Consider the following 13,766-nt stretch of genomic DNA (forward strand, 5'->3'; position numbering starts at 1 on the left):
AAGTTTTAAGCGGTCCCACTTCTTCTTTCTTGGTTTTCTTCCTATTTATATGGCTAAAAAACCTTTTGCTATTGGTTTTAATCCCCTTCGCTAGGTCCATCTCCACCCGTCGCTTTGCCTTTCTCACTGCTTCCCTACACCCTCTGACCTCAATAAGGTAGGTTTCTTTGCTGATCCCTCCCATTTTCCACTCCTGGTACGCTTTCTGTTTTTTCTTAATGACCCCTCTGAGACACTTGCTCATCCAGCTCGGTCTAAAACTGCTACCTACGAGCCGTTTTCCCTTTCTCGGGATACATGCCTCTGACATCTCCTGCAACTTCAACCTGAAGTAACCCCAGGCGTCATCTGCCTTTAGATCCCTAAATATGTTAGTCCAGTCTACTTCCCTAACTAGTCGCCTTAATTTAGTAAAGTTAGCCCTTTTGAAATCATAAACCCTAGTCTCAGATGCAATATTGATTATCCTCTCATTTATTTTGAAACGAATTAGCTCATGATCACTCGAGCCAAGGTTGTCCCCTACAACTATTTCCTCAACAAGGTCCTCGTTACTCACCAAAACCAGATCTAAAATGGCATCCCCCCTCGTCGGTTCAGCAACCACTTGATGAAGGAATTCATCAGCTATCACGTCTAGGAAAAGCTGAGCCCTATTATTGTTACTAGCATTTGTTTCCCAATCTATATCCGGGAAGTTAAAATCCCCCATGATCAAGCAGTTCCTATTAGTGTTTACCTCCTTAAAAACATTAAAGAGCTCTCTATCCGTCTCCAGGCTAGATCCCGGCGGTCTATAGCACACCCCAATCACTATCCCGGGTGAGGCTCTAGTAGTTTTCTTCCCCAATGTGACCATTGCCCAGACAGACTCCGTATTATCCATTGCATTGCTAGTTATTTCATTACATTTCACCTCATTATTGATATACAATGCTACTCCCCCACCTTTACCTTTGCATCGGTCTTTCCTAAACAGCACATACCCTTCCATACCTGTACTCCAGTCATGGCTACTGTTCCACCATGTTTCGGTTATTCCTACGATATCCGGTTTCAATTCTCGGACCAAGAGCTCCAGTTCCTCCATTTTATTACCTAAGCTTCTCGCATTGGTGAACAAACATCCTAATTTTTGCTGTTGGGCTCCTCTCACTCTTTTCACCCAACTCGGTAGGGACACAGTACTACCAGCATGACCTGAAGATCTAGTATCCGTCCCCCCCCTCTTCCTTACACCTGCCTGCCCCCCTCTGGCTATATCTGTTGTTATCTTGTTGTTCTCACTCCCAATGTATAAATTTGGCGTGGAGAGCACCAGGACCTCTCCCAACCGTCTCCCCTCAAAATGAAGGACACACACTGAGCAGTTATGCAGGAAACTTAAAGTGTTGAGGAATCTTTTCCTTTAGCATAAATGGCTCTGTAACCTCAGGGCAACAATTCTTTATTTCTGAGGTAAATAATTTTCAGTAGTAAACGTGAAGGGACACAATTTATGTGGCTCATTGGTCACTTTGGTACCAAGATGAGTTACATCATCAAAACCAGGTAACTGGCGTTGGATGGCTGGAGTGAGAGTTTCTCAGACAGGTAAGTTTCTACTTTGCACTTATTTGGGATTTGCCTTGGAAACTGCTTGTGCCTAGTTCCCAGGCAGCCAGTCGAGTTCCTTTGCACCCTCTGGATACTCCCCAAATCCCCCAAGCAGCAGGGAACAGCCCAGAAGTTCAGGGTTTACAATCCCAGGCAGAGACTACCTGTGCCTGCTGATAGTACGGGGGGCACAATTTAAATTTTCAGCCACCCTTGGAACACCTCTAGTCATGCCCCATCCTGCAGACTGGCCCCACCCCCTGTTACCCTCAGTCTCCCCTCCTGGAAAGCAGCAGCCCCCTCCCTGCAGCTCCCATCTATTCCTCCTGCCTCTCCGCGTGGGGTAAAGCTTGCAGCTCACAGGTTCCAGCAGCTGCCACCAGGGGCGGCTCTAGACATTTCGCTGCCCCAAGCAGGGCGGCATGCCGTGGGAGGTCCTCTGCCGGTCGCCGGTCCCGCGGCGCCGGTGCACCTCCCCCTGGCAGGCCAGCGGGAGGTCCACCGGAGCCGCCTGCCGCCCTCCCGGCGACCGGCAGAGCGCCCCCCGTGGCATGCCGCCCCAAGCACATGCTTGGCATGCTGAGGTCTGGAGCTGCCCGGGCTACCATGCAGGGAGGGGGCCGGGCCGCACCATGTGACCGAGCAGGGCTGGGAAACCATGGCAGAAATCACACAGACACACACACACGCTCAGCAGGGAATGGGGGTGTGGCTGCTAGGCTCGTGCTTTTGGCTCCTCCCATTATGTGAATGAGCTCCTCTCTGCAATTGTGCATTTCTGGTATAGAAACAGTGGCAATAAGGATGGTGCAGCTCAGTCAGTTACACCAGTATCAGCTGAGAGACTGCAGCTGCAGGACTCACTTTACGTGGGAAACCCAGAATCAAGCCCGGAAAAAGACCCTCGGACCCGGTAGCTCCTTGCACCAGAGCTGAATCTGGTACAGGGACTGAGAGGGGAGCCAATGTGTAACCCATGCCTGCTGGGTGTGGTGCTCTGTCTCCCTTTAGTGGCACCTAGATATTGATGCGTTTGCTACAGTTTTGGTTAATAGGCTGGTAATTTTTTAGCTCATGCAGTGGAGACCCATAGCACTAAGCTTTAGAGGTCCCAGGTTCAATCCTGCCCACTAACGACCAGGGTCTGTCAGTGTTACAAATGCAACTCCATGTACTGGGGGTTACTCCTGTTTAGGAGGCCCCCTGTACCGGTGTGAGACTCACCCCTGCTGCGCCTCCTGCTGGTGTCCTGGGAAATAGCTCATTTTCCAGCCTTGGAGCACCCTCTGCAGGCCAGTGTCCCACTGCTGCTTGGCCCCTGTGTCTCTCCCAGGACTCCAGTGCCCCATTAACTGGGATGCTACCCCCTGGCAGTACATCCTCAGTCTCAGGGTCTCCCCTCCCCAGGGAACCCCTATCCCTGCCTTGTCTCACTCATAGGCTACTGCCAGTCACCAGGTAGCCCCCGCTCCCTGGGGCAGACTGCAGTATAAGCCACTCATCACAGGCAAGGGGGTTTTGCAACTGCTGCATTTCTGTACAACTAAGTACCTCTATGGGGCCTTGAACTAGCCAATGCAACCTGGGGAGTTGCCAGCCTAGAGCTCCCCAGCCCCTTTAGCCTTTCCCCAGCCCTGCCTCACTCTGGGCACCCTGAGCTTCCCGCCAGCCAGCCAGACAGACAGCCTCTCCCTCTCCCTCTCCCCGAAAGCAGAAAGAGATTAACTGCTTCCTGGGCCACTGCCCTCTTATAAGTGCCAGCTGCAGCCTGATTGGGGCATGGCCCAGCTGTGGCTACTTCCCCAATCAGCCCAGGTTTTCCCCTACCACAGCCCTCTCCCAGGGCTGTTTTAAGCCCTTCAGGGCAGGAGCAGGGTTACTGCCCCATTACACCCCCACTGAACCAGGCATAGTTCTGAGGGAAGGGGCAGGGCTTATGGTGACTGTGGCCCCTTTGTGCTGACACAGACGGGGCTGAGAGGACACAGAGCTGGGGTGAACTCCCCCCCCCCCACACAGTTTCTGGAGATCCTACAATGAGGATAGTGAGTGAGTGGCAGGGTGTGAGGGGGAGACACACAGAGCACTGACCCCCGTGCTCAGATGTGACCTCACCAATGGTGGTGATCAGTGACTAGCAGAGAGGTGCAAACTGAGCTAATCAGAATAAAGAGGTGTTTTCGCTGTTCAGCCAGCTGTAGTGATCCATGTTCCTACCTTAAGTATTACCTGTCAGGGGCTGTTTCTGTGAGTGCATTAGTCACTCTGTGCAAGCCCCTGTGCCCAGGCATTTTTCTTGCACAAGCTTTGATGAAGCCAGGTTATGCAGACACATTTATTTCCCAAATGCAGAGTGCAGAGGGATCCAGGTGTATCGCAGTGACATTGCGCTGGGGGTAAATCTAGCCCCCCCTGCTTGGGAAGGCAGCCAGGTGGGCTGTGGAGCAAAGAGCTACGCACCTTGTGGCACTTTCCTGCCAGACCCTGCACAGGGATTCAGGGAAGGAAGGAGCTGTGTAGCAGTTTTTGCTCCCTGCACCTGCCCCAGCTGTTTTGGCCCTTCCCCCTTGCCATGGTCAGGCTCAGGGCTCCTCCCCTGCTGCCTCAGGGAACTCTGGGGAAAGCTCCACAGCACTCGTCCCCGACTCCTGTCCCAGCTCCAGTAGCCACAGGCAGGGTCACAGCTGCTGACGCTGCCCCAGGGAGACACTGGGCTGCTGTACTCAGGCATGTTCCAGCACAGACCTGATAATGGGGTCACCCACCCCACAACAACTGCCCCAGCTGCCCCTGCTAGTGGCCCAGAGCATGGCACAGCCTGCTCATCCCCAGTCTGCCCAGGGGAGCTCAGGGAGAGACTAGTCAGCTTCACCCTGACCCCAGTGCAGGGCACAGTCCAGTTCTGAGTCACCAGGAATGTCACACATGGGTTCAGTCCCTTCTCCCTCATGGGGAGTTTCCTACGGGGGCAGGTTGGCCGAGTTCTTACCTGAGCAGATCACTCCAGCGTCATAAGAATGAGGGCACTGTTGTGCACCCCATCCTTCATGACTGCAGTCCCAGAGAGCTGACTCGTCACCACCACAATCAACTAGAATCAGCCAAGTCGGTCCAGATCCTTCTCCAAAATGAGCCCGACGTGGGGCACTGACAGCAGATCCACATCCCAGCTGCTTACAAACCACCTCAGCATCTTTCATGTCCCAGCCAATTTGACACACCGTCCCCCACTGATCCTGGTGTTTAACTTCCACTCTCCCGGCACAGGGGCTGCCTCCATCCGCCAGCCTCAGCTCATCAGCACCTTCAAAGAAAGACACAGAGCAGGGTCAGAGCGAGCAGGGAGCCCCCTCCCCAGCGTTATCACAGCAGAGTCCGTGCCCGGCAGCAGGGGATCCGCGCCCAGAGCCAGGAGACTGGGACACGCCCAGAGCTGCCTCATGGCGCCACCTGATCCCATCTCAGGGCCTCACACTCGGGGCTGTCAGTGCTGCAGCTCTCGCCATTTTATCCCCACACTGGTGATTTGGGGTGTTTTTACCTGTCTCGTGAGAACACGATGAAGGACACCAACTCACAGAGTTTCCCTTATTCCAAATGGCTCCATCTCCTGTCATTGTCACTGGGGCTGAAGCCAGCGAGATGCTGCCATCTCCCTACAGTCTGTCGGCATGTGGGAGTGATGCTGCCCTGAATAAAACTGGCTGCCACTTCCCACTGTTTTCAATGAGACTGAAGCCCACAGGGAACGTGGCTTCCCCTGAATGGCTCAAGGGACTGGACAGGACCCACGGACTGTGATGGGAAGCAGAGACCCTGTGCAAGGAGGATGGGGAGAGTGAGGGGAGAAGGGCACTGTGGGGCAGGAGGCAGATTCAGGAGTTTTTAGAGAATGGGGTGCAGGTACTGTGTGGGCAGAAAGGAGGAGTGTAAAGTGGAGGGTGGAGGGTCTGGAGCAGGGGACCAGGGGAAGGGAGGGTTCTGAAAAGTTGGGTCAGGAGGAAGGAAGAGGAGGGGGTCTGGTGTAGGGGAGGAGTGAGATCTGTGGAGGGGGCTGAGGGGGCTGGAGAAGGAAGCAGGAAGGAGGGAGGCAAGGAGTGTGGAGGGGCAGATAGGTGGGGGTCTGGAGCAGGGGACCAGGTGAAGGAAGGGGGCTAGAAAGTTGTGTCAGAAGACAGGGAGAGGAGGGGGTCTAGAGTTGGGGAACAGGGACAATTGGCTGAAGGGTCTGGAGAAGGAGGCAGGAAGGAGGGAGATGAGGGGAATGGAGGAGGGGGTCTGGAGCAGAGGGGCATGAGGGAGTAGTGGGGTGAGGAATAATGACTGGAGTAGGGGGCAGGAGGGAGGGTGGAGAGGGGAGGAGGGGGTCTGGAACAGGAGGCTGGAGGGAGGCAAAGGAAGAGGAGGGGCCTCTAGACTGTGGGATGTTCTTCAGTCTGAGACAGAGAAGTTGCAGGGGTGGGGTGGGGTGGGGGAAGCCAGGGAAGTGTTGCTATTTGCAAATGGCTAAACCAAACCCGTCGTGTTACGGTGACATTATAGCTGATGTGAATTGTTGATGTCAGTGTGAAGGTCTCCAGTATCTGTAATTCAACCCTGAACAGTAACAGAAGTTCTGGGTGTGAGTGGGAACCACACTGCATGAATTAGCTCAGTGGCTATTTCCCAGCCACCCCTTCGTATGTCAGAGGAACTGAACCAGGAGGGGAGAGCGAAGGCAGTGCTGGGCAATGGACGGTAGTTCCCGTCTCAGGGGTGAAGGGAGGGAAGCGCAGTCTCCAGCTGAGCAGCCAGGGAGAGTCATACAATTTGGGTGCATTAAACAATGACTTTTCAGCCTGGGATTCTCACCCCCTCTCTGGCAGAGATGCAGAGGGGAGTTCAAAAGTCCAAAGACAGACTGAGTAACATGACTGGATGTTTTTGATAACCTTGTAATTTTTGTTCTGTGGCGCTTGGCATTACATCCTTGTGCTCTCTGCCGGAGCTTCCTCTCCCCACCTGCCCCACACATTTCCCTCTTCCATTGTTCTCTCTTCCCACCAGCCTCCCCTGGGCTCTTCACCCCTTTATACCTGGCCTCTCTGCCCTGCATGTACAGGTTGCTCCTTCCCCAGAGGAGCAGCAGACTCTGCCCCCACTCCCTGCCATTGGCTTTTCTCCCAGTAGCAAGATCTGAGTTCAACCCCCTGCCCCCAGTTGTCTCTAGAGTTTTTTGTCTCTCTGGGGGGTGTGGAGAGACAAAGCTGGCTGCTGGGAGAGAGGCAGGTCACAGGAACTGTGAGCATGGTCCACTGCCTGTCATACAGTCCTGGGATATTGGCTGGGAGAATTGGTCTACATGACAGGGTGTGAAGACACAGGATTGACCCTGAGACTGGGAGCAAGTACGGGCATCATTACAATGCCCATGAGTTACAGCTACATGCAGAGTTCCACTGTGACCCCTGGAACGGGCTGGCTCAGCAGTGAATGGCTGAGCAGGGGACACCGTGTTTATCGAGCCTCCATGGAGCTCAGAGAACAGCGCAGTTCACACCAGTATGTGCCCAGACCATCCTGCTCCTTTAATGCCAAGCAAATACAAAACACCACTTTGCTGCAATCCTCAGGGGCGTTTATTCGAGTATGACTCACTTCAGTGCAGTCCCACAGCCAACCCACGGGGCCTGGTCTGCACTAAGAAAAAAGGGGCTTTTTTTCAGTGGTGTTAACTCAGTGATGTTCACTCATGGCAGGACCCAAGGCTGTAACACTGCTCTAGCTAAGTGCACACATAGTTCTGTTTCCCTGCACAAAGTAGAAACTAACAACAGCCGGCAATTTCCTTGCTCAGAAATCCCCCAGCCTGCCCCTCCAGAGAGCTCCAACTGGCTTAGTTTCTTTTCTGCTTCCAAGATCCCGGTCACGACTCCTTCTACTGGCTTCTCCCTCCAACAAACACAGTCTGATGCCAGTATCCTGGCCCCTGCATTGGCAACAATGGAAACCCCTAGCTTAGCTCTGCCCTGCCCAGGTGCCCAGTGCCTTTGGCAGTAGGATCCACTATCTGCAGCTGTTTTAACTATATAAAGGATCTTGATTCCTCCATCTGCTGAGCCTAAAAGAGACTTCACACTGCCATTGGCTTTCATGAGGTCTCTGATTGTCTTAGTCTTACTCCCTGATGGCAGCCATCAGCACCTTTCAGCTATCAATCACATTCATATACTGCACCTATCATATACTGACTCCACTTCTGTGCCCCAACTTGGAATAATGAACCACTCAGCACTATGAACATTGGGGAAGTTCAGATCTGGGTCTGGGAGTGAAACCTGCAGCTTTGACCCACACCGATATTTTTTCATTTGTTTGCCTGGGCCCCACATCATCTTACAAATTTGTTTTCCCGCAAAATGTAAAGAGGTCAGTAATTGTGAAACACGATTTCCTGGCAAAGACTGACCTGGTCACTACTCAGGGCTCAGGTAGGAGAATTGGGGCACTGAGAGAAAGGGAAAAGTAGCTGCTTGGTGATATCCCCTATATTTTAAACTCCCCCATGTCACTGTGTCTGTGTCATGTGAAGCAAACTCAAATTTCCAATAGAAAATAAAAAAATATCAAAGGGATGATGCACATTTCCTCATCAACCCAACAAAACTATGTTAAACTGAGCATGTGCTTGGCATCACTATATGACGCTATCCCACAAATAACTGGAGAGTATTTTATGCTCCCCCATGTCACTGTGTCTGCATCATGTGAAGCAGTCAAATTTCCCATAGAAAATAAGAAATATCTAGGGGATGATGCACATTTGCTCATAAATCCAACAAAAATACACTGAGCTGAACATGTGCTTGGCATCACTATATGACACCATCCCACAATCATGCAGTAATTTATCCCTCATGTGGTAGTAATTGTCCATCCCCTGCAATGTCAGTCTGATCACCAGGAGTCACCACACAATTCCCTGCTTTTCGGTCATGCACAGCTGTGTTATGGGCTCTAATCCCAGCACATTATATTCAAACTTCTTGGGAATCTGAAATATAAACTCCAAGTAACCTGCTAGATGGTTTGGTTTGCTCAGGATTTTCTGGGTACCAGCCCCCTAAGCACCGCACAGTTACTGAGCTGTCTGTGAAATATACATTAGGGCAGGTTTTTCTCTAAGACAATAATTTAGACTGACATTTCTGATTACAAACTTCAGAGTCAGTTTCTCAGGCTGGCGCAGCAGCACATCAGGTTGCCATGAACCAGCTACTGTGGAGCAGTTCACTTCCCTACCAGTCATATGGATCATTATGATGCTGCTAACACCAGCCCAACAGGTTCCAATCACTGTATTATTTTAATCATATCTGGGTCCCACATTCAATTTTCATCCTATTGCTAATCAGCTGTGGAGTCTTTGGGCCAGATTCACTCCCTAAAATGCACCCTGCTCCCATTGCTCAGTTTCCACTGCTAACCAGAGCTGTGGCAGAGATGGGCAGCCAGTGCAAACCCTGCAGCACAGCTCTAACACGCACCCAGCAAGATGCGCTGCTCAGTGAGTCGCTGCTATTTGCACCAGCTTCATTCTCTGACTGGTTTTAAGGTGCAGCCCCACATTAGGGTCATTTGACTAGTGCAATCTCCAGGTAACAAAAGCCTCGATAACAGTGGCAAGGTCCAATTCCTAAAGGAAAAGTCACAACCTCCCAGCCAGGCACTAATGGCAAAAAACTGACTGTAAAAGTTATCACCCTAGTTCCAGTTAACCCAGTTCCCCTGGTGAAACACCGAAGAGACTTACCTGATATGTCCTGAATTGTGAGGAGAAGAAGCCACAGCACCAGAGCGGAGAGATGTCCCTTCATTGCCAGCCTGACTTGCTGTCCCTCCTCTCTCACTGCACTGGCTGCACCTAAGCACCTGCCAGGGCTCCTCTGTGTCTGACAAGTGATAACAAAGCAGTGGAAGGGAAATATATAGATTCAGAGGCTGGCATCAGCTGCAGGAAGGAACCAATAGAAAACCCACCTGCCTTTTTAGTTATTATCAGTGGTTTTATCTGTGACTTTATGCAGCTAAAACATCCAATAAAACTTGAAAGCAACAAACATCACCATATATGAGTGATGAGCCCACTCCTGACATCAGGTTTACCACAGCCTCAGATCATTGGGTAACCCCCAATCTCCGGAGTTGAAAGGAAAAGTTCTGCACCAAGTGTATCCGTGCTGTTTCTCACCCTGATAGATTCTATATCATATTAAACATGAATTGGGAGACATTAGAGGCTGGCTATTTTATAAAGTAGGAAAGAAATCCCTTGTGCCAAAGGTGATCATTACAAGACCAATTCCTAGTATAGGACATGACCAATTGTAGACAAGAACAACTCACTTGAACCAAGTTGTGTCACTCAGATCAGCTTTATAGAAGAAGAATTACTCAGCAGCATCTGAAATATTGACAGTTCTTTTACTAATCGACCTTGGGGCAGGGCCGACCGGGGGATGGAAGGGCAAAAGGAGCAGCTGCCCCGGGGTTTGCGATTTAAAATTTCAATCACTGGCAGAGCCCAGGGAGGCACAGGCCAGGCAGTGTGGATCGGCTGGCTGGGGGAGGCTGACCCCAGCCCCGCCCCTTCTGCCCAAGGCCCCCGGAGCTGGGCCCCGCTACCGGTAAGTGCTTAATGTTACTTTCACCGCGCCTTCGGATTTCCTGCCTAGACCATGATTCTTAGTAGTAGAGATAGAGCTTAGGGCTTCCTGAGTAGGCCATGACCCTCTCTTGCAGTAGCAGGATGTCCTGCACACACCATGCCCATCAGTGCTGTCAGTAGGGGAAGATTCCTTGAAAACAAGTTGACTTGATTCCTGGGACAGAGACAATAAAAGGAACAGGCACAAGGCTAGGGGCATATAGCACAGAACAATGACTGGCTGGCACCACACCTACCTCAGGCTCTTCCTAAAAAGAACTGTTACACATAGTTGGATTAAGGGAAACGTCTTTAACTCGTTATCTCTCCATTTTCTCCCATGCTGCCCCTTCTGTATGGAGAAAACTCCCTAACTAAATCTGTGCAACCAACACCTGATCCTCCTTTGAATCTCTCTTTGAGGTTCTGCTCTGTGGTGATTCCGGAAAAACACTTGACAGTGAGTGACTAGCTTGGCAGGGGGAGTAGGTGTGGCTGTGTCTCTTCCTTTCCTTCCCTCTTATTTTTACTGAACTCCTCATCCCAATTCTGCCATTCCCCCTCATCCTGCCCTCCCACTATTTAAAGAAACAGCAATAGCAAAACAGGAAATTGCACCAAGTAGTATAAGGGCTCTACTATCAAACGTTAGCCACACTCTTCGACCCTTTATGCTCTGGCCATCCATCACAGGAACCCCACCTCTGGGGGTATTACTTCCGGAGTCAAGCCAGACTCATGACCGGAAGCAAGGTGTGTTATGTGACCCCACTCTAAGAACTCCTCCCACTGCCATCTACCAATCAGGATGGGTTTGCCTGCCATGGGACTGCACCGAGAGGTGATTTGACCAATTGGGTGAGTTCCAGGACAGTGTGATCCATCTGGAACTGGGTCATGTGATGCCTCTAAAAATTCCTCCCACTGCCCTCTACTGATCAGGAGGGGTTTCAGCCACTGGGAACCATCCATGAGAGGAGATTTGGCCAATTGGGGGCAGTCTGGGGCAGGTGACCTGTCCAGATGTGGGTTGTGTGACCCCTCTTAGAACTCCTCCCAGCACCCTCTACCAATCAGGAAGGGGTTTCAGCTGCTGGGGACCACCCCAAGATGATATTTGACCAATCTGGGGAGCTCTGGGGCGGGGTGACCCATCCAGAAGTGCTTCATGTGACCACTCTAAGAACTCCCTCCACTGTCCTCTACCAATCGGGATGGGTTTCAGCCACAGAGGACTTATCCGAGAACAGAATTGACCAAAATAGGGCAGGTTCTGGGGCAGGATGAACTGCCCAGAAGAGGATTGTGTGACGCCTCTAAGAACTCTTCCCATCACCCTCTGCCAATAAGAGCAAAGCACCAGCATACCAGAAGTCTCAGTGCCGGGCAGAAGAGGCCGTCTCTTACCAAGAATGCGTGTTTTAGAAATCGTGGCAATGCTGAGAGGAAACATGGATTCCTTCACCATCCCTGTGAAAACTTTAAACTTTGTTTTATCCCTGAGGGCCTTTGACCATCCACAAAGAAAGCACTGCATCAGCAACAGTTCCAAGGAGGAGGAGGGAGCGGCTGATGGGAGCCCTTTGGCCCAGCCATTGATGGATACGCCGGAACCTGACCCTGAAACCCAACTCAAAAAAAATTAGTGCAAGGAGTGACCTTAATAAATGCTGTGAAATTCAGTGGAGACCCTGAAAGTGTTTTAAAGAAAATGACCAAACCAGAAGATGCCTGCTTTCAGTTTTATATTGGCCATCTGGTCTGCGCAAAAAGTTAAGAAACTTGCTTAAGAAAAAAACTATTTGTAAGAAATCTAAAAGGATTAAGTTACAGAATGGTGAGGGGACAAACATGTGATATAAAACTTGGTAGCAATAAAAAAAATCTATTGAACAGGGCTTTGTGACTATCTGTATTTCTGTTAGAAGGTCTCTGTGGCCCTTAAGGGAGCTAAAAGTTTTGATGGAGCATCTTGGTTTGTTTTCAAGAAGCTGTATGTCTTTTAAATAAAAAAAATAGTTTGTGAGAACCTAGCTCTTGTGTCTTTGTGCTAAAGAGACACATTTACAGCAAAAAGCTGAAATGTATAAGCTAGGCATGGCACAATATCTAAACGAATATTTTGCCTCGGTCTTTAATAAGGATAATGAAGGGCTTAGGAATAGTGACAGAGTGACTGATGGGAATGAAGGTACGGGGTTGGAAATTACAGTATCCGAGGTAGAAGCCAAACTTGAACAGCTTAACGGTAGTAAATCAGGCGGCCCGGATAATCTTCATCCTAGAATATTAAAGGAATTGGCGAGTCAAATTGCAAGCCCGTTAGCGATAATTTTTAATGAATCTCTGAACTCGGGGGTTGTACCATTTGACTGGAGATTAGCTAATATAGTTCCTATTTTCAAGAAGGGGAAAAAACGTGACCCGGGTAACTACAGGCCTGTTAGTTTAACATCTGTAGTATGCAAAGTCATGGAAAAAATATTAAAGGAGAGAGTAGTTACGGACCTTGAGGTCAATGGCAATTGGGACAAATTACAACATGGTTTTACGAAAGGTAGATCGTGCCAAACCAACCTGAACTCCTTCTTTGAGAAAGTAACAGATTTTTTAGACAAGGGAAATGTGGTGGATCTAATATATCTTGATTTCAGTAAGGCGTTTGATACGGTACCGCATGAAGAATTACTGGTTAAATTGGAAAAGATGGGGATTGAAATGAAAATCCAGAGGTGGATAAGGAACTGGTTAAAGGGGAGACTGCAGCGGGTCGTATTGAAAGATGATCTGTCGGGTTGGAGGGAGGTTACCAGTGGAGTTCCTCAGGGTTCGGTTTTGGGTCCGATCTTATTCAATCTATTTATCACTGACCTCGGAACCAAAAGTAGGAGTGGGCTGATAAAGTTTGCGGATGACACGAAGTTGGGAGGTATTGCCAATTCGGAGAAGGATTGGGATATCCTCCAGGGAGATTTGGATGACCTTGTAAACTGGAGTATTAGTAATAGGATGAAATTCAATAGTGAGAAGTGTAAGGTTATGCATTTAGGGATGACTAACAGGAATTTTGGTTATAAGCTGGGGACGCACCAGTTGGAAGTAACGGAAGAGGAGAAGGACCTCGGAGTCCTGGTTGATCGCAGGATGACTATGAGTTGGCAATGTGATGTGGCCGTTAAAAAAGCTAATGCGGTTTTGGGATGCATTAGGCGAGGTATTTCTAGTAGAGATAAGGAGGTGCTAGTCCCGTTATACAAGGCGTTGGTGAGACCTCATTTGGAGTACTGTGTGCAGTTTTGGTCTCCCATGTTTAAGAAGGATGAATTCAAACTGGAACGGGTACAAAGAAGGGCCACTAGAATGATCCGAGGAATGGAAAGCCTGTCGTATGAAAAGAGACTTGAGGAGCTCGGTTTGTTTTCCTTAACCAAAAGAAGGTTGAGAGGAGATATGATTGTTCTCTTTAAATATATCAGAGGGATAA

The 13,766-nt window shown here is 50.1% G+C and overlaps 2 protein-coding genes across 2 annotated transcripts in view; both read right to left on the reverse strand.

Moving 5' to 3' along the window:
- LOC123347552 (antigen WC1.1-like) overlaps nucleotides 1-13,766 on the reverse strand; it is an 838,191-nt gene that overhangs the window by 202,426 nt on the left and 621,999 nt on the right. The window lies entirely within an intron of this gene.
- Nucleotides 1-13,766, reverse strand: part of LOC123355832 (scavenger receptor cysteine-rich type 1 protein M130-like) — a 420,264-nt gene that overhangs the window by 56,219 nt on the left and 350,279 nt on the right. Inside the window, exon 5 of the mRNA XM_044998590.1 lies at nucleotides 4,586-4,900. Within this exon, the coding sequence (XP_044854525.1) occupies nucleotides 4,586-4,900 (315 nt within the window). The remainder of the gene's footprint in view (nucleotides 1-4,585; nucleotides 4,901-13,766) is intronic.

Source organism: Mauremys mutica, chromosome 1, assembly GCF_020497125.1.
Source record: "Mauremys mutica isolate MM-2020 ecotype Southern chromosome 1, ASM2049712v1, whole genome shotgun sequence".
Taxonomy (NCBI): Eukaryota; Metazoa; Chordata; order Testudines; family Geoemydidae; genus Mauremys; species Mauremys mutica.